The sequence below is a fragment of the Centroberyx affinis genome, unplaced genomic scaffold (assembly GCF_046629955.1).
Source record: "Centroberyx affinis isolate AG114_WGS23_722 - 3 ecotype Tasmania unplaced genomic scaffold, CSIRO-AGI_Caff_v1 ptg001079l_1, whole genome shotgun sequence".
Lineage (NCBI taxonomy): Eukaryota > Metazoa > Chordata > Actinopteri > Beryciformes > Berycidae > Centroberyx > Centroberyx affinis.
Window position 1 is genome coordinate 502,189 of NW_027279626.1, and position 20,312 is coordinate 522,500.

Consider the following 20,312-nt stretch of genomic DNA (forward strand, 5'->3'; position numbering starts at 1 on the left):
GTCAGTCGTGGAATGCCAGTGTAAATGAACCACTGTGTTCTCGCTGCATGCAGCAGCAGCCTACATAAGCACACACACACACACACACACACACACGCACACACACACATTCTCTTGATTCTTCCAGCCTTGCTACAACCCTAGCACAAAATAGTTAGTTAATTCACACACATAAAGATGAAAGCAGAGGGCCCAATTAACCTGGAAGACATGGCATATTCTCATCGGTACAGTCCATTTATATTTGCATAAAAGATTAAAAAAAATAAGAGAGAGTGCAGTTAAAAGACATGTCATATTGTGCCAGTCAAGGCAAACAAATCTGGTACGGGCTTAAAATGAATAGCTCCCCTCAAATCATCATACAAGAGAAGCAAATTAGGACTCTGTTGGTGATTTGTCTGCCAGAGCAATCTATTGTACATAATTATATGGTGAAAGCCTTTGTCAAATACAAACTGTTCTCAAATAGTATATTGTATACTAAACCGACACTCACTTAACTGTCTATGTTGCAAAAATGTCCATATTAGCAAGACTTTTACTCTCATATAGAGGCTTTGCAGTTGCTTTGCAAATCTTTTAGCAACCATGTCTGGTCCCATCATGCATGTCCACTGGAGAATTGACTAATATACAACAACCAGGCTAGAAAAAGAGAGATACCTTACAAAAGAGTATTGTTGGCGTGGCTGTAGATCCATTCAGTAACGTTCTCAGTAAAAGTGAATAGTGTGATAAGGTGGATTTGTTTCCAAATGTAGTTACTGTGACACAGTAAACTGTCTTGTCTTTAGCTCTAGTCTCTACTCCAAAACACTCTGAGTTGTATCTTGAGAAGAGTCAGCTCAGTTAACCTGAACAAACTGTTAGCTAGCTAACTAGCCAGCAGGCTCATTTAGCAAAGCAACCAATGTTAATGTTAACATTACCAGCTACTAATAAAGCTAGCTTCTACTAGATATGTTAGCTGTTGTGAAAAGATGTAGGTACAAGACAGTTAACTGACCAGATGCTATGGCTAGCTAGCTAACAACATTTTAACATCTAAACACAAAGTTGAGCAATGCCACAGCTCTCATACAATCTGAAAATCATATTTTTCGTGAAAATTCTGCTAATGGGGTGAGATAATTCCACTTGTTTCGAATATTGGTTTCACTTGTTCCAGGAATTTTCTAGAAACAAGTGTCATTATCTTGAACCAGGGCAGAATAATGAGACAGAATAAAGCAAATCACATCTTGGAACAAGTTGATTTGCATTGAAGTGAAATTCTGTCTCGTTATTGCCAGATATTTTACTTGTTTCAAGGAAATTACCATTTTAAGGCACATAACTAGATTCAATTAGTTGTTAAAGTGGATATTTTTGCAATGTGTCTGTCCGTGTCTGTAAACCCTTTCTGTTTTATCACTCCCCCCATCCTTTCCTCCCTCCCCCTCCCTCTTCCTCTTTACTGATCCCCATCCGCCTGTTAAAAGCCAGGAGAGGGGAGTGTGAGCTGACTACGGTCTGCAGTATTAGCACTCGTCAATATCACGCCTTCCTGAAAATGGATTTGAAATAGAAATCTCCTCACGTTTGAGTGTCTGCAAGCCTCCCGCCACCGTTCTCATCTCTCCTCCTCCCGTGTCCTCACCTGACCCGCGCCGTGACTGTAACCACTTCCGTCCCATACAAAAAAAGCCTGTAGATATAATGTGAATTGAGCAGATATGAGTCCGTATGTCAACTATGGGATGTGTGCATTCCCTGCTGGCTTCGGTTTGAAGACTGTGGGTTTGTGTGTCATGAATACATGAATAAATGTCCATTAAATATCCATCTTAACAAGCACTTTAGTGTATTATTGAGTATTAAAATCATATTTTTCTAAAAACCAAGCGAAAAATCTCTCTCCCCAGAGCATACTATCCAATAAAACAGAAGATAAATACAAAAAAAAATGGAAAAGACTTAAATGTAAATGTTTACACTGTGCCGGTGGTTTGCACTGTGAGTACAGTCTGCCATAAAATATGCTTTGTGTACATACAGTTTATGTATAGATCGATGTGTTTGTACGTCTGTCCGTGTGTATGTGTATTTGAGTTGTAAACAATGTTGAATGGATGCAGCGTGCAGACACACATACTTACACACACACACACTAATACACACACACACACACACACACACGGTGAGGCCAGCAGGCGTGGATGTGAGCTCCATGCTAAAGGAGTCGTGTGTATAAATTTGCCTAAGTGTTTGGCCCAGGTCTGTGGCTGTGTGTGTAATCGATGTGCCAGCAGTAATAAATCAGCCCGGGACAGACCTGACGCCTGTAGAGCTTCATCTGATGGGGCAGGTGGGCTTCAGGATGGCTCTGACACACACACACACACACACTCACACACAAATCAAGGCCTGAACTGGATTTCTGGATCGGATAACATGCTGATAAGTTGGAGGAAAATTAACAATATCCGATATATATCTAACAATAATTTATTTTTAGTTTTAATACATTTTTTTCATTTCTGATTACCTGAAGTGGAGGCACTGCCTTGGATAATATTCCACAAATTTGGCTCTTATCCATATAAAATAAGTCATCTTCATTGTGCTCAAATACTCGATTAACGTTCTATCACCAATCTGATATTATCTGATATTATTAGTGATATAGTAGATATAGTAGTGTTTGTACCAAAATATATTATTGGTGTACATATAATACATGTTTTTGGTGGAATATGTCCTAGTACCAATATATCTAATATAAATTTATAAACTAAAATTGGTGCACCCATATATAGACTGGGCCCAATATACATAAACAAACACGCAAGCATACAACTTGTGCACATGTGCACTCTCTCAACTGTAAGCTCGAGGGAGGTTAACCACACACACACACACACACACAAATTCTAATGTGAATCATTACTGCAGACGTGTGCTGGTTTGGATGGGAGTGTGCATGCCAGAGCAGGACAGAAGTGTGTATCTCATTAGCATATTTTCCCCATGTTTCAGTCTTATTTTTTTTGATGAGCCCCACTTCTCTGTGTGTGTCTGTAGTCGTCCAAACACAACAGCATTTTAATCATTTCTGTATCCATAAACTCAACCGTTTTCTCTTTTGATCTAATTCAGACTTTAAAGCCGGACTTGAATAAGAAAACCGTTTTTCACTTCACGGATGTCTTCCTCTTTCTTCTCATGTCTTTGTCCCAGTTCAGTGAAACAGCTCCTGACATCCTTCAGCTCTCAGCTCCACTGGCTGCTGAAGCTACATGGCCACTGAGTGCGCCATTTGGTTCCCATTTATTTATAGAATTACAAAACAGAGAACAGAGGAAGAGAGAGACGATGATTTCACTTGTTTACAACGCAAATCAACCTGTTTGAAGAATTGTCTTGAATCAAGTAACATTATCTATGTATATACTGTATACCAGTGATTCTCAACATTTTTCATATCAAGGACCCTTAATTTAGTACCCATTAGAGCCACGGAGCCCGGATTTTGTCTCTCGGTCCCAAATCTGAGAATATTTTTATTGTTAGATATGATTTTGTCCAGAATTCCATGACTATCTGTATTGTAGGTAGAGAGATAACAGTGAAACTATGATCAAAACAGTCATTCTTCTACATTCTCTACCTGTGTTCACTTCTTGTAAATGAAATCAATTTGATGGGCACCCCCTAGAACCCCCTCAAGGAGCCCTGGTGGTCCCCGGACCCCACGTTGAGAACCACTGCTGTATACTATCTTATATCTACTATCTTATAGATACTAGTGGATGCTAGTGGAGTACCTTAGTGGAGTAAGAAGATTCCTGAAACGGGTCAAACTGCAGATTTTTTTTACATGTTTTAAGAAAAAATACGACGATAGATTAAATGATGGTTATATTTCACAGAGAGAGATTGAGCTCATGAAGAGGTTATACTCATTCTTCTGTAATGATTAGTTTTATACAGTGTGTGTGTGTGTGTGTGTGTACATACATACATGTGTGCTTATGCATGCATGGTGACATAGTCTGCGTAGGAGTGTGTGTGGGCAGCTTCTTATTACGCTGATTTTCATGAGTGAGTGTGTCGAGGCGTGGTGAAGTCAACAAGGCCTGTGAGAGTGTGTGTGTGAAATGCATTTGCCTGTATGTGTGTGTACTGTATGTTCGCGCTTAATGTGTGTGTGTGTGTGTGTGTGGCTGAGATGCAAACAGTGGCTGCATTGTCCTGATGGGACAGACAACAGCACAGTCATCTGGGCCACTGTAATCATGGCTGGGCTGGAGATGAAAGACACTATTGACCAGAAGTGAAGTGTCAGAGAGAGAGAGAGAGGGAGAGACAGGCAGAAAGGGAGAGAGAGGCAGAAAGAGGAAAGTAATGAAAGGGGAGGAACGAAAAGCAGGAAAAAAAGCAGAATTGAGGGCCGAGAATAGTTTGCTGACCAAACTCCATTACGAAACAAGCCTTTGCTTTGTCCTCTGTATTTAGCAGAGCATAAAACAATGTACTAATGAAAAAGACAGTGTGTGTGTGTGTGGATGAAAAGACAATGCAGAGGGTGACACTTGGTGCAGTATTGGGTGCATTGGAAAAGAGTCAGGAAAGTGTAGTTTCAATACACGATAGATAACTGTTTGGATTTTGGAAAGTTTGAAGGACTTCATTACCCAGAAATCCCGTGAGGATTAAAAGGACTTAATGTCTTCTTAGTGTGTCCAGTTTTCTCTGGATGGAGCGCTTGCTGTACTCAGTGCTGTTTAGGACAGTGGTTCTCTACGTAGGGTCCGGGGACCACCAGGGGTCCTTGAGGGGGTTCCAGGGGGTCCCCGTGGCCCTAATGTGGACTAAATTAGGGGTCCTTGATATGAAAAAGGTTGAGAATCACTGGTTTAGGAGACACTTCTGTATTTCAGTCAAGTTTCCATCCGTCCCTTCCCCGGGGCGGAGAATATTTCCCACCATCGACCGTATTCCGACACAAGAATTCCATTTGGACAAAGAGGCTGAATCTACGGCGCCTCAATTAGCGGTGATTGGACACAATTCTCTAATTCTCTAAGTAGTAGTTTTCAATAACCAGTCCAATAGCTTGATTACAGTCACGATGATGATAATGATTATGATGATTATGGTGATGATGGTCGGTCAAGGCGTCTCCTTTTCTTTCTTTCTTTCTAGTTCTTTTTCTTATATGGATCTGACTCTACCCCCTTTCTCTCTCTCTTTCTCTCTCTCTCTATCCCCTCCTTAATATTGAGCCGGTATGGAGCTGAGTGGCTTTTCCCCTCTTTCTCTCAATCTCTCTCCTGTTCTATCGAGTTGGACCCAGCTCTCGTCCTCTCTCCCCTCTCTTGTATTGAGTCGGTATGGAGAGCAGGGTGGCTGTATTTCTCTGCTCTGTTGCTCTGTAGTAAATATAGTATAGGATTCTTCCCGCAGCCCTGCTTGTAATTTATGGATGTTTACCTGCTATCGCTACGCTGCCCACGGACAACTCACCCTGTGTGTGTGTGTTTGTGTGTGTCCTTTTTTTGTATACGTGTTGTATGTACGCATTTATGTATGTATGTACGTATGCATATATGTGGTTTCACTGTTGCATATGCTCCCTGTGGGTGCTTGTGTACGTGTATGCAAGTGCATCTGTGTTTTGTGTGTGTGTGTGTGTGTGCGCTGTGTCTGCCAGATCCTTTAATACCTCCAGACAATCGATACGCAGAGGAGCAATGTTTGGCCCTGTCTTCTTTTAAAAGATGCACTCCCCAGCGCGGTGCGAGCTAAGAGTTGGCAAGTCAATAAAACATAGCCGATAGTGCCTATTTGTTTTTTTTTGGACGTAAGCGTTGAGGCCCTGAGTCTGAGTGTGTGGGCGAATATTTAGTGTCTTGTCATTTTGATGCAAACAAATGACGGCTTTTGGTCTTTGAAACGTCTAACCATGACTTTATGAATATATTGACTGTGTTTTGTAGTCGGTGAATGCGTTCGCTAAGATTTTCCATTTCTTTCTGTCTTTCAGGGCTGGTGGAGGAAGAGACTGAGGATAAGGGGATGACATTATAAACGACAAAAGAGGAAAAAAGGAAGAGGAAGTCAATTACTTGGAAACTGTCCTTTTGTCCCGTCCCATAGGGCGCTGACTGACCCCGCAGAGGAATACACACTCAAACACACACACACGCACACACACACTCACACACCTCCCCCTCCCCTCACCGCCATGCCCTCCCACCCCAACCCGCCCCTTCTCGTCCTGCCCTTCCTCCTCCTCCTCCTCCTCTCCCTCGCCCTCTCCTCCACCTCCCCTCCTCCCTCGTCCGCCTCCTTCCTCTCCTTCTTCCCGCCGGAAGGAGGCCTCACGCATTTGGTGGTCCACAACAAAACCGGCGAGGTCTACCTGGGCGCCGTCAACTGGATCTACAAGCTCTCCGGCAACCTCACCAAGCTGCGGAGCCACGTCACGGGCCCCGTCACGGACAACCCCCGCTGTTACCCGCCGCCGGGCGTCCAGTCCTGCCCTCACGAGCTGGTGCAGACCTCCAATGTCAATAAACTCCTGCTCCTCGACGCCAGCCACAACCGCTTGATCGCCTGTGGGAGTACGTCCCAGGGAATATGCCAGTTTCTGCGTCTGGACGACCTGTTCAAGCTCGGCGAGCCCCACCACCGCAAAGAGCACTATCTATCCAGCGTCGCGGAGGCGGGCACGATGTCGGGCGTGGTGATCGCCCCGGATCTTTTCGGCGGGGGCGGGAAACTTTTCGTGGGCACGCCCATCGACGGGAAGTCCGAATACTTCCCGACGCTGTCCAGCCGCAAGCTGATGTCCAACGAGGAGAACGCCGACATGTTCAGCTTCGTCTACCAGGACGAGTTTGTTTCCTCGCAGCTGAAGATCCCCTCGGACACGCTGTCTAAGTTCCCGGCCTTCGACATCTACTACATCTACGGCTTCAACAGCGAGCAGTTTGTGTATTACCTCACCTTGCAGCTCGATACCCAGCTCACCTCGCCGGACGCGAGCAGCGAACAGTTCTTCACCTCCAAGATCGTCCGCTTGTGCGTGGACGATCCCAAGTTCTACTCTTACGTCGAGTTCCCCATCGGGTGTACCAAGGACGGAGTGGAGTACCGCTTAGTTCAGGACGCTTATTTGGCCCGGCCAGGGACCCGGCTGGCGCGCTCGCTTGGTATTCCAGAGCACGAGGAGGTTCTGTTTACTGTATTCGCCCAGGGTCAGAAGAACAGAGCCAAGCCGCCCAGGGAGTCGGCTTTGTGTCTGTTCACACTGAGAAGGATAAAGGAGAAGATTAAAGAGAGGATTCAGTCGTGCTACAGAGGAGAGGGGAAACTCTCCCTGCCCTGGCTGCTCAACAAGGAGCTGGCCTGCATTAACTCGGTAAGGATGGCTTTGTGTGTTTGGGCCAGTAGAGTGTAAAGTCATGATGATGATGATGATGATGATGATGATCAGTAGCTGTTTCCAAGAGCATAAAGACATGATGATGATAGTCATGATGAAGATAATGATGGTAAGGGTCATGGTGGGTTTGAGTGTCTTTGAGCTGGTAGTTACCAGTAGTTTCCAAAAGTGCGAGTATAAAGTCATTATGGTGATGATAATGGTGGTAGTAACACTGGGTGTGTGTGTGTGTGTGTGTGTGTGTGTGTGTGTGTGTGTGTGTGTGTGTGTGTGTGCTTGTGCTTCCCCTGCAACTGAAAAGACGGGATGGGCAAATCCACGTCACTATTCATAAACATGGCCATATGTGAATGACTAAAACAAAGTATCAGCCAATAGTTCTTAATAGTTTCCAATAGACTCAGTATGAAGTAATGATAATGATGATTATGGTTTTAATGGGTTTGTGGGGGTGTGCGTATGAGTTTGCCTTCCATTGAATACGGGTGGACCACCCTGCCTTCAGTGAGCTGCATCTTGCCGAAAGCATTTGACTATATTGGTTTTGCTGGTGAGTTTTAGGGCGTGTTCACACCAAGCATGTGTGGAGAACTTGGGTGGCACCAAATAACCTTACTGCTGTTCAACCATTGTTCCATACAGGTTTATGGGTAGACAGAGGTGGATGTTGACTTCTGATAGCCAGCAGCTCCTCATGCTTGGAAAGCCTTGGCAACTTAACAAAATGAAGTCTGGACTGATGCTCATATTCAGCTGTTTCTTTATGTGTTCTTAACTGGTATGAACACCAGAGAAGAAGAGTGCATACAAGTCCATCATGCTTAGCTAAAGTTACAGGGACTGGAATCGGTGACAGGTTACCAAAACTCTGTCCAATACACAAGCTGCTTGTGAGTCATGTGACTTTTGTTTACAAGCCCTGGCTCACTTGTAATTGGGCAGTGTGGACCTAAACAAATAGAAGTCAACTTTTCCACTCTGGTTTGAAAACAAACTGTAGGTGTGATGGCTCCCTTAGTGCCACATGGTCTAAATGCTGTCTCAGTGGCCTTCCAACCCTTCCTCCTATTGTGGAGAATGTGGGCAGCATGTACATGTACCATCATATTCTCAAGAGAGAGGGTTATATTTATTATTTATAGTGTATCCCTATATGCTGCAGTAGTATCTACATGCAATATGTTGTCTCAAGGCTGAAAAATCCTTTTTCAACCTGTCTATTCTTCTTCATCTCTGTCTCCCCTTTATGACTTAAGTGGTAATAATTAAAATTGATAAGGGAAGCTTTCACCTGGATTCACCTCCTCAGTCTATTTCATTGATAGAGCAGGTGTTGCTGATATTTTGTACACTCAGTGTGCATCTTAAACTGACATACATTGTTAGGTAAAAGCATAATGTATGAGTTTTGGAATCTATTTAGAACTCTTTTTTTCTCTAGCTCACTTTCTCCTACAGAAAGTTTGATGCTAACCTTAACCTTAAACCCTATTGAAAGTGTAGATTTGTACATTATACTTATATGATATCTCATAGTTGCATTGTAGTTGTGAATTCATGTGGATGTGAAAATAATCTGAATGAACTAACTGGATTCACTTCTGACTGTCAGGTATCATATTTAAATAGTGGAAAGAAGAAGAAGGTGGATCTGTTAGACACTGACGAAGGCTTGAGGGCCAAAAACATTTTGTCCATGATAAATTAAATGAAATATTATTGAAGATTCATTCAGTGTAAAGACAGGAGAGGTGCGTCTCTGAGCTCCCATTTGGTCAGAATAATTCACACAGTCCACAGGTTATGAACGGCTTGTCTTTCCCTTTCCTCTTAGATGGGCAGACCTAACAGTGTGTGTGTGTGTGTGTGTGTGTGTGTGTGTGTGTGTGTGTGTGTGTGTATGTGACATGTGGGTGACTGGAGCAGGTGAAAACACACACACACACAGCCCCGTATCCCCCTCATGAATAATTCACCTGGTCTCACCTTCTGTTATTCAGTCGGTGCTCCATAACAACCTGCCATAAATCTCTGGACTGCTTTCCACCCCACTCTCTCTCTCTCTCTCTTTCTCTCTCTCTCTCTCTCTCTCCCTCTCCCTCTCTCTCTCGTCCCTCCGCTTCTCCCTCCCCAATCTCATCTCCTCTCTTTCTCTTTCACTCTAACCTCATTATTTGCATAATGATGTCTTTCATTTTGCTAACCCCCTTCTCCCTCTGCTCTTTCTCTTCTCTCCCCTTTTCTTGCTCTCTCTCTATCCTTCCCTCCATCCCTCCTTTTTGTTCTCCCCCGAACCCCACCCCCCTCTCTCTCTCTCTCTCTTTAACCTTTAACCTCCCTCATTTTTAACACACTCTTACTCTTTCAGCTTCACTTCCTCATAAACTCTCTCTCTCTCTCTCCTCTTTTGCTCCTTTCCTCCCATCCCCCGCTCTCTCTCTCTCTCTCTCTGCCCTCCCCTTGACTCTCCACTGGAGAGAGTGAAGGACGAGAGAGGGAGAGACGGAAATAAATGGGGAAAGAGCGGAGGAAGAACGAGGGAGTGGAGGAATGAGTAATGGACAGATGTATGTTTTGATAGACTAAAAGTATTAAAACCAAATGCGACCGGCAGGCAGAGTGCTGACATGCAAACAGGCTGACTTATGTGCCTTTTATGTCTCTTTGTGCCTCTGAGCCACTCTTTCAGTTAATCTCTGTCCATCCTCCGTCCTGATGCTATACATCCATCTCATCCGCTGCTGCTACAGCCATTTTCCATTCTTCCTTTATTGTCTGTCACTTTGTTGTTGTCCCGCATAAATCTTTGTAGCTTCAATTTTGCCATTGTTGTCATTTCATCGATTTCATCATGGGAGATTATGGATCAGCCTCCATTTGTTTGTTGGTTCGTTGGTTTGTTTGTCCGTCACATGCGATATGTCAGACACCACTGGCCCAATTTTGACAAAAGCTTGGGGGAATGATGCATCTCACCGCTGAGTTCTGGCCTTTTCAAAATGAATGCTGATTGGTTCAAGGGGGGGTGCCACATCATATGTTCGTTCCCGCCTTTGTGTGTGACGCGCGATGACTCTTGGTAACACCGATTAGATTTTCGCAAAACTTCGGGGAATGATGCATCTCACTACTGAGCTCTGGCATTCTCAAAATTACACTGATTGGCCCATGAGGGGAACTAAAATTATAGGTCAAAACAATATAACAGTGATATATTTGTTACTGATTGGCCCAGAGGGGGACTGCAGATTTTGTAGGGGACGACAATTTTACTGTTGCCTTGTTTGATTTACATTTTAGATATCTAGCCAACGCTCTTATCCAGAGTGACTTACAATGAGTGAGCAGATAGGGGTTCAGTCTCTTGGACAAGGACAATTTGACAGGACAGGACAGGACACTTTGCCTGTGAACACCGTTTCATTAATGTCACTGTAACCACTAGGCCACCCTGCCACCCAGTGTTTCTTTGGTCCAGGCCCACCCACTGACAGTTCACTGCAAAATGTCAGAAATGCACGGCCGCCAGTAGGAAAATCAGCCATGTTTTCTTGCTTAATGAAAACAGTCGCTTCACATTTGGCAGGACACCGACCGTATGTATTTTCATATAACTGAAGCATGTTCAGCATGTTCACCCACCATGGCGAGCTACCTTCGTTAATTTCATTTCATTCCAAAAGTCACACGGCTCACCACAAGACAGTGACAACATGACATCTCTGTCACGGGCCCACCACGGCTGTGCGAGCCCCAATGCGGCCTTGTAGTGGAAAGTCTATATGCATGTGATTATGCTAATGAGAGTACAGTTACATGATTGTCCTTTATGGCCATCTGCCGTCCCGCTTGTGATCGATCAAGGTCGTGTCACCAGCCCTCCCCGCGGGACGTCACCGTGATGAATTTATCATCCCTCCTCATACGAGCGTGTTCAGCGGCTCCCGGGGCCTGACAGCGAGCTGCTGCACCGGTGTCATGCGGAAACTTTCATTTTGGCTCGTTTAAAGAGACAAAGTCGGTCGGTCAGGCGTCAGTCACTTCACTCTGGATGGATTAAACTTCATCGCAGTGATAATGCAGCACTTAAAATGATGATTTTATGCAAATCAGGTCGGTTTATTAAGTGGTATGTAGCCTAATTAATAAAACAAGTAAAAGTTTCACACTACTCCCACATTCACCTTAGAATCAGTTCTCATATTCAGTAAGAACTGCCTTTTGACCACGCCTGTCAACATTTTTTTTTCTTGTTTGTGTATTATTAGAATTACATAGCTGCCAAAAGGAGGGACTTTTGGGTCACAATTCACAAACCTGTCCAAATGGATTTGAAATCATTTGCGAAATGACAAATGCACCATGGCGCTGGACAGATTTTGTACCTGTTTGTATTGCAGCTGAGAACAATGGCTTTGTCAGATGAAGGTATTCAAAACGAAAGTCCAATTTTCCCGTCATGGTTCAGGTAGTATTGGACGTCCTTGAAGGCCTCGCGGGTCTCAGCAAACTTGGCATGGTCGAGTTTACTTCAGGATCCTCGGACTCATTTGAACCCATTGGAAAGCGATTGTGCAGTGTCAGAACTGCATAGGGAAATAAGACGTTTTTTTCATGAGGTTTTCACTAGCTGACAGTTATTGGATTACTGTTTTGGTTCGGGAAGGCAGAATGAACATACTGGGGAGAATGGATAGAGCAAGGGAGTGAATGAAGTGAATGAGAGGGGAGGAATTGGAAGGAGAGAGAGAAAGATGGACAGGCAGACAGATAGAGAGACAGACACAGAGATCGGGACAAAGCTAGTTAAACAAGTTCCTTCATTCATACTCCATGGCCTTCTATTCACCTGACATTAACGTGTCTCGTGATCCTGATTCATTTAGCTGGATTACATTTACATGTGACATTAAAATGCATCTCCGGTATACCCGCTGAAATTGGATTTCTCTTTTCCCTCGCCAAAACACAGATTGCCACACACATCACTTCCCCTGGTAATAGTTACGTCCTTTAAAATCTGACAGTGAACGCCTCGTCTGGCTTGCTGCCCATCCACGAATATCCCGACAATCCATTTTGAAAAGTATGTTACGAGCTGAGCTGCCTGCTGCCTGCTGCCTGTTTGATTTCCTTGTTGGATATGTTTACATAGTTGCTGCACTTTGCTGTTAATGTGGCCAAATGCCTCACTGCAATTCCCTCCATACAAGTTCTCAGCTGTGTTGCTGCAAAAACACCTTCATAGGTTTTGCTCTAATCGAATACAATCTGATCATCCGATATCAGAGGTGTGACCAAGTCAGCTTCGCTCGAGTCCCAAGTCGGTCTCAAGTCTTGCGGCACAAGTCTCAAGTCAAGTCCCAAGTCTAAATGTAGATTAGCAAGTCAAGTCAAAGTCAAGTCCGTGTCATTAATGTCAAGTCTCAAGTCTAAATGTAGAACAGCAAGGCAAGTTAGAACAAATCAAGAGTCCAGTATCAATTTAATATCTTAAAGAAAACTAAATATCTATGACTTTTCAATGCAGTATGGTTTTAATAGGATAAAAACTTGGTAAGAGCATCATGAGTTTGATTTCTAGAATCAGTTTAAACTTCAATGAATTCAATCATTCCATACAAATTCAGAAAACAGAATTTAAATTCAGTCGTCTGCTGGAACAAATCTCATCACTTTCAATCTAAGTCATTTACACAAACACAAGATCTCAAGTCAAGACTTTAGAAACCTTTTCAAGTCCTCAAAGTGCAAGTCAGAGTCAAGTCCCAAGTCACCAGAACTCAAGTCAAGTCTCAAGTCTTCTCTTCATGTATCAAGTCAAGTCTCAAGCAGTTAATATTGTGACTCGAGTCCAAGTCACACGACTCAAGTTCCCACCTCTGCCCGATATGCATGGTAGAGGGGTGTGTGTGTGTCTCATCTAGTAAATTTCAACTCGGGGGAACGTTTTCTCCCATAACCCCTCAGCCTGGTGGGTGTGGCCTGTAGTTCATGAGCGGTATCTGTCCCTGTGCATCTGTATGTCCCAGTCATTATCAGTTAGAGGCTCGTGTTGGTTTTCTGGGAGTTAATCTGAGTGGTGGGTGACCTTCCCTGGCTGCGGGCCGCTGTCCAGCTCCACAGCTCTGTGAGCAGGCAGACCAGCAACGCTACGGCCCCAGCATGACTAATGAGACGCCCAGACAGAGAGAGGGAGAGAGGGGAGATGCTATCCTCTCTGGGTGTGTGTGTGTGTGTGTGTTTGGGACTCACTTTATCTCTATTTTTCTCGTTTCTTTCTCTGTATACTTCTCTTTGAATGTTTGTGTGTGTGTGTGTGCACCTCTTCTCCTGGCCTACAAAGAAAGAGTGTATATGTGAATGAGTGTGTATGTCTATGTGCGAGGTGAGTGTGTGTGTGTGTGTGTGAGAGAGAGAGAGAGAGTGCGTGCCTACCTCTTATCCTTACCTCCAAAGAAAGAGGAGCAAAACAATGGCGGAAACAGAGGAAAATGGGCTGATAATAAATAAGAAGAGTGGTGTGTGTTTGTGTGTGTGTGTGAGTGTGCATTGTCTGCAAAAACACAAGGTGGACGTCAGAGGGAAAATTGCCTGCAATAATAGAGAGCAAGCAAAGAGGATGAAAAGACTCTCACTCTCTCGTCTATCTTTATTGCTCTCTCTCTCTCTCTCTCTCTCTCTCTCTCTCTGTCTCTCTCTCTCTCAGAGCATAATAGCGTTTATTAATATTTATCAGTGTTGATCACTGCTGGCCAGGATTATAGTCTATTTCTGTGGCATTTTGTATTCTCTCTTCAAAGCGGCTGGTGACTCTGCTGTGTGTGTGTGTGTGTCCACTTCTTCATTCTCCCTTTCTCTCTCTCTCTCTCTCTCTCTCTCTCACTATCTCTCCATTGTATCTCCACCCTCATTACCGCTTGCTTGTGTCCCAGTGGATGGATCACCCACATTGCATCACCCACGGGGGCCGCTGGGCGGGCGATGCCGAGGCTGTAATGGCTCTAACCTTTACATGCACGCTAATATTCCCTTAATATTCAGGATACTCAAGTTATCTGTTCAGGAGCTGGTGCATCTAAACGCCATATCTGGTGTACATTAACACAGATAAGCCCTTCTCCCGGCTGTGAGAAACCTGGATAAGGTTTCTGGGATATTCCCATTTTATCTGTGATACTGACTGTTAACATGTTTTACTGCTGTAAAAATGTATCATGAAAGAAATGCGAAAAGTTTGGTTTCCATAGACCAGCGGTTCTCAATGTGGGGTCCGCGGACCACCTGGGGTCCTTCAGGGGGCTCCAGGGGGTCCGCAGCAAATTGATGAATTGTTAGACTTCAGCATTATTTCACTTACAAGAAGTTAACACAGGTAGAGAATGTAGAAGAATGACTGTTTTGGTCATAGTTTCACTGTTATCTCTCTACCTGCAATACAGATAGTCTTGGAATTCTGGACAAAATCAGATCTAACAATAAAAATATTTTCAGATTTGGGTCCGAGAGACACACTCTCATCAAATGGGAGTCCTACTGTGGCTCTAATGTGGACTAAATTAGGGATCCTTGACATGAAAAAGTGGTGTGATCCACCGTCCTCTGCCTTGTTTCAAGGCATTGACACTAGAAAATTCCTGAAACAAGTGCAACTGCACTGGAAACAAGTGCAATTATCTCACCTCATTGGCAAAATGTCCACGTGCTTAATTAAGAAACTAAAGATTTGAAGACTCAGTAAATACATGCAGTGCCAAGGTGAGCTGCTGTGTAATAACCCACCTGGTGGGGAAACAGGGTTTGATGCGGTGCAGTTTTCTCTCCCGCCTCTTGAGACGCTCTGAGGCGTAACGCAGCAAAACATAATGCACCTCGAGGCGTTTAACCTCAGCTGTAAGATTTCCTCCCTGTGTGTTTGTCTTGTGATGTTTTCCTGTTTTCGCCCGTGGCCAAATCACACCGCCATCACGCTGTACTGTCGTCAGTCAGTAGGAAACTTTCCCAGATCCAGCTTGGACACAACGGTACGGGTGGCGTCACACTGGCGTTCGTTGTTTGCTGCAGCACATGACAAAGTGGATTAAAGGGTGCTATAGGCTCGTTTTGGATTTAGAGCACATAGCTTGTGGCTGCTATGAGTTTAGTTTGTAAAGTTTATAAAGTTTCCATTAGTCAGGGAACGATTTTACAGTCGAGATTTGAGCTGAAATGATAATAATGACAAGCCTTTGAGCATCACATTTCAAAATGAGAATCAGAATCATCTTTATCTACCATTTGCAATTTGACCTGGTTAACTGGTGCTGACAAGGAGTGTTAATTCACTAAGCCTAAAGCTAAAGTCCCTGCATCTAATATCATTTGGCACCAAACCTGCTTATAATGTTGAAATTTCAGGGGATAAAATGGACTGATGACTGACTAATTACTTTTTGGGCAACGTGATAAATTATTCAACATACATCACCAAACCAAATAGATATCTGGCGATGTTTGCTTGATCTTTCCTCTCCATTACAATGATAAAAATTACAAGATCAAATTTGGACGCCAACGGTGCTGACACATCACAAACAGTTCTGCCATACAGGATTGACACAGCTGGTGCAGGACAAAACCTAAAAGGATATCCCAAAAAGGACAGCCAAGACTCTATGACTGCATGACAGGAGACTAAACATAAAAAAAACACACTACAAGTATACTGCACAAGGCAAGACCTCTATATGAAAAAACACCTGTCGTAGGTTGCACTATGGGAGAATGTCCCATCTCCACTAATTCAGACGCTGTAGATTTGCCCAAATTGTTGTTATTATTACCAGTAATAGTAGTATTTGGGTGTTGGGTATGGTCACTGGTCGAAACCTGAGAGCGAAATACAATCCCTTCCATGAAATACACACCTTCACATACAAGGCGAGTGCAGTTTACTGACCTTGCGTTAGAGGATTTCTGGGTAATGAAGTCCTCCAAACTCAAACAGTTACCTCTCGCTGCCATTCGGGGCCGCCAACGTGCAAAATTGCCAATTTACATATTTGGGAAAAGTAGTGAGGGTCGGTGGTGAGTGATACACAAACATCCAGCCAGCCAACCATCCATTCATCCCTTCCTCTCTATTGCTGTCTCTTTCCATCCAGTAGGGAGGCTGCAGGTCAAACTAATAGTTTCCATAGTCAGTTAACTGGGTCAGAAAGCCAATGACTTCCCTTCTACACAAACCTGTGTGGGTCTTGCTGTTAGTGTCTGGATGCAAATCTCCACAGCTCACCCACAAACTGCTGACCTGCACCTTCTAATGAAGAGCGTAATTATTTATTGATGGGCATTTATGCTGTGTGTGTGTGTGTGTGTGTGTGTGTGTGTAGATAGGTGGCTTTATGACAAACATGAATGCATGCATGTGTGTTTGTACAAACACGCGTGCGCTCATGAATGTGTTTGCTTAGTAATTCATACGTGTGTGTATGTGTGAGTGAGTGCATGGGTGTATCTTTGTGTGTGTGCGTGTGTGTGTGTGTGTGTGTGTGTGTGTGTGTGTGTAATCTCTTTAGCAGTCTGTCCCAGCTGTGTTTGTGTTTTCCTGCTAGCTGCTCAGCTGGCGCTCTGAGATGAGATGGAGCTAAAAGACATCAGTCGGCTTCATATTTGTGTGTGTGTATGTGTGGAGCTGGTGATGGCACACACACACACACACACACACACAGACAGACAGTAACTGTGAGAATAATCACAATAACACTGAGAACACTGAGAGAACGAGAAGCAAAAATATAAATTTGGATTCAGCTTCAGTCCACAGCATCATCACTTTCCCTCAAATATCTGTAAGAGGTTCAACAATAACAGACCTGGAACTATTTTAAGCCTCCAGCCATGCAGTTTTTCCCCTCCTGGAGCTTAATTTTGTTGCTCAACGGCATTATTATCCCTTAAAAACTGTCTGGACTCATATTCATGTTGAGAAAGGAGGAGGGATATTTACATAGAAACACATCAGTTTTGTGAGGCTGTGAAAAAAGAAACCCACAGTCATTCATAACTGACTTGCTTTGTGTTTAAAAAAAAAAGAAAAAAGAAAAAGAAAGAATCCACAGGAATTTATTTATTTCTTGCAATTTATTCAGCTGGAAAGGTGGAATGTGGACGCAGCTTAGCGTAGGACAAAGACTTCACAGAGAGGAGTGTGTGTGTGTGTGTGTGTGTGTGTGCGTGTGCGTGTGCGTGTGTGTGTACGTGTGTGTGCGTGTGCGCATATGTGCAAGTGTGTATGGGCGTGTGCATGAATGTGTGTAGGCGTTTGTGTATTCGGGTTAATAGCTATATGCCTGAGTGTATGAACTCTCTACCCACACTCCTCACACACACACACACACACACACACACACACACACACACACACATACTTCCACCAGTATTCCGCAGCAATATTTCCCATGTTTGGGTGAATCCCTGCAGAGGTCTGTAATAATTGGATTATGGCTGTTGGGAAAGGCTTTAGTTCAGATTACACAGATTACAGTCTGCAGCGTTCAGATGGGCAGCGCGGCTTATAAAAGCATCATCTGGCTCGCCTTACATGTGAAGAGCGTGTTGGCGAGCGTGGAGATGTGATGTTAGATGTAGGCCAACTGTAGCAGGGGATAGTTTTACCAATGTAGGTGTTATTACTTGTAAAAGATCTACAATTGCCTTGCTAGAGGCTAAAATATATGAATTTAGATCATTCCTGTGGGGAAATTTGGCTAGGATGAGAATAAGAATAGAGCGATCGGAGCATGTCAAACATAACGTGAGTTTAGAATTAGCCTATATATTTCTATCTGGGTGGAGTGCAGGTCAGATATATGGAGCGTCAACGATTTGACATCCCAGCTGGCAAAACTGAACTTTCTATCTTTTTAAAAAATGTAACCCCAAAATGTTCTTTTTAACCCCTTGTACACTGACTTTACCTGACTTTACCCTTAAATTTCCCCTTAAGTAGCTTCAAAGTTAGAAAAAGATATCCTAACTGTACAACAATATCAAATCCATATTCTGTATCTGCTCGTTCCAACTCTTTCTTGAAGCTCTATAGCTGCTTATATTGAATGAAATATTCAAATAGAAGACGCCATGTGTTTATGGCTGCACCATCACATCAAATGGAAAAAATCTAGATGATTGTGCATAATTTTATACACGTTTCCGTGTAATTCAGCATGACACATTTGGTGTCTTTGGAAAACCTATCTTGACTAGAATTTAAAATTTCTGTGGGTTTGAACAAAGCTCGGCCGTGCAACCTGCCTTTGTAATGATGGACCCAGTGCCCCACATGAATATGTGGATAAAGTCAGATAGACCCTTATAAATATAAGCTCATGATAAAGCAATTGATAATTACAGGCAGCAGAAAAATAAAATAGTGAAACCAAGTGAATGTCCTGCATGCAGAATGTGCAAAACATACATCGCTGCTCTCAGCAATCGTTCGCTGTGCCAGGACAGCCGCATGCGGGACGAGAGCTGTCCCATATGGAATTAGCTCAGTGGCTAGCTAAGGCTATCTGGGGTAAAGCCAGCTGATGTCCCGCTGTGGCACATTAACCTATATGGCCAAATAACACGAGGCCTAAACTCTGGAAGCGCTGGAGCCGAGCCATCTCTCTTCCCGCCGATCCCTCCATCTCTCCCTCCCTCCCTCCGTCTCTAAGGGATTCCTCCACTTTGTACGTTTTGTTTTTCTACGCGGCTTCGTGCGATTATGACCCAGAAAAGTTCCCCCCCCCCCCCCCCCGGTGGGATTCGGGGGATTCAGACTCGCAGAAATAAACACACGTTTAAACGCGCTCCACCTTGTTTTGTTGTTTTTTTTTCTTCTTCTCCGCGGAAGGAATTCAGAAGCAGTACGCTCGCATCCGTGATACCACCCAACCCCCCCCCCTCCTCATTTTAGTTCTTCGGTTAAACCAATTATTCCAAAAGAGCGTTTCAAGGTGTTTTAAAAATATATCGGGTGTGACAAATGTGTAAGCTGATGAGGCTCCCTGGGTGCCAGCATCCCGGTGCTGAAGGTTCAGACTGTATCGCCAGCAAAGGAAAAGAGGGGAAGACGCAGGAAGAAGGAGATGGGAAGAGAGAGAGAAAGTTAGACGACTAAGAAACTTTGATTATTGCCAAACTTGGAAGGATTAGTTTGTGTCTTTTATCACTTTTCTACCTTTTCATTTTTATTACATCTATACTTGCTCCTGCTGTGCAGACGCAGATCTTACGACACACTCAGGAAGGTAGAGGAGAGGAGAGAAAAGTGGCAGAAAACAAAGGGAACAAGTCAAAAAGAGAGGAGAGGAGGTGTAGGAAGGAAGGGAGGAATGCGTGGGAAAAAGGCAGGATTCTATGAAGGAGGGAAGGGGGGAAGGAAATGAAAGCAAGAGAAGGAAGGAAAGGAGGGTGGAAGGAAAGAAGGGAATTAAGGAAGAGAGGAAGTATGCTACAGTGACACTGCATCCTAAGGAGGGGGATGGAAAGCAGAGGAGAGGAAAGGAAAGAAGAATAGTAGAAAACAAGGATTGAGTTTAAAAGAAGGGAAAAAAGGGAAGGAAAGGCATTAAGGAAAGAAGAAATAAAGGAAGAAAGGAAGGGTAGTGCTGTAATTCGGCATACTTGATGGATGAAAGTAAATGACCAGAAAATAAAGGAGTCTAAAAACAGGGAAGGAAAGATAAGAAGGAAGGAAATAGGAAACGAAGGGAATGGGTCTCAGTGAAAGGAAGGCAGGTAGTATTGAAGGAAGGAAGGAAATGAAGTAAGGAAGGAAAAGAAAGGATGGAAGGAGGAAAATAAGAAGTGAGGAAGGAAGGAAGGAAGGAAGGACAGCAATACTACA

The 20,312-nt window shown here is 43.8% G+C and overlaps 1 protein-coding gene across 1 annotated transcript in view; it reads left to right on the forward strand.

The window, feature by feature from the left end:
* Positions 1-6,232: 6,232 nt before the first annotated feature.
* Positions 6,233-20,312, forward strand: part of LOC139647412 (plexin-A1-like) — a gene marked incomplete at its 3' end in the record, with an annotated part of 23,600 nt that continues 9,520 nt past the window's right edge. Inside the window, exon 1 of the mRNA XM_071523302.1 lies at positions 6,233-7,411. Coding sequence (XP_071379403.1) covers positions 6,233-7,411 — 1,179 coding nt within the window. The remainder of the gene's footprint in view (positions 7,412-20,312) is intronic.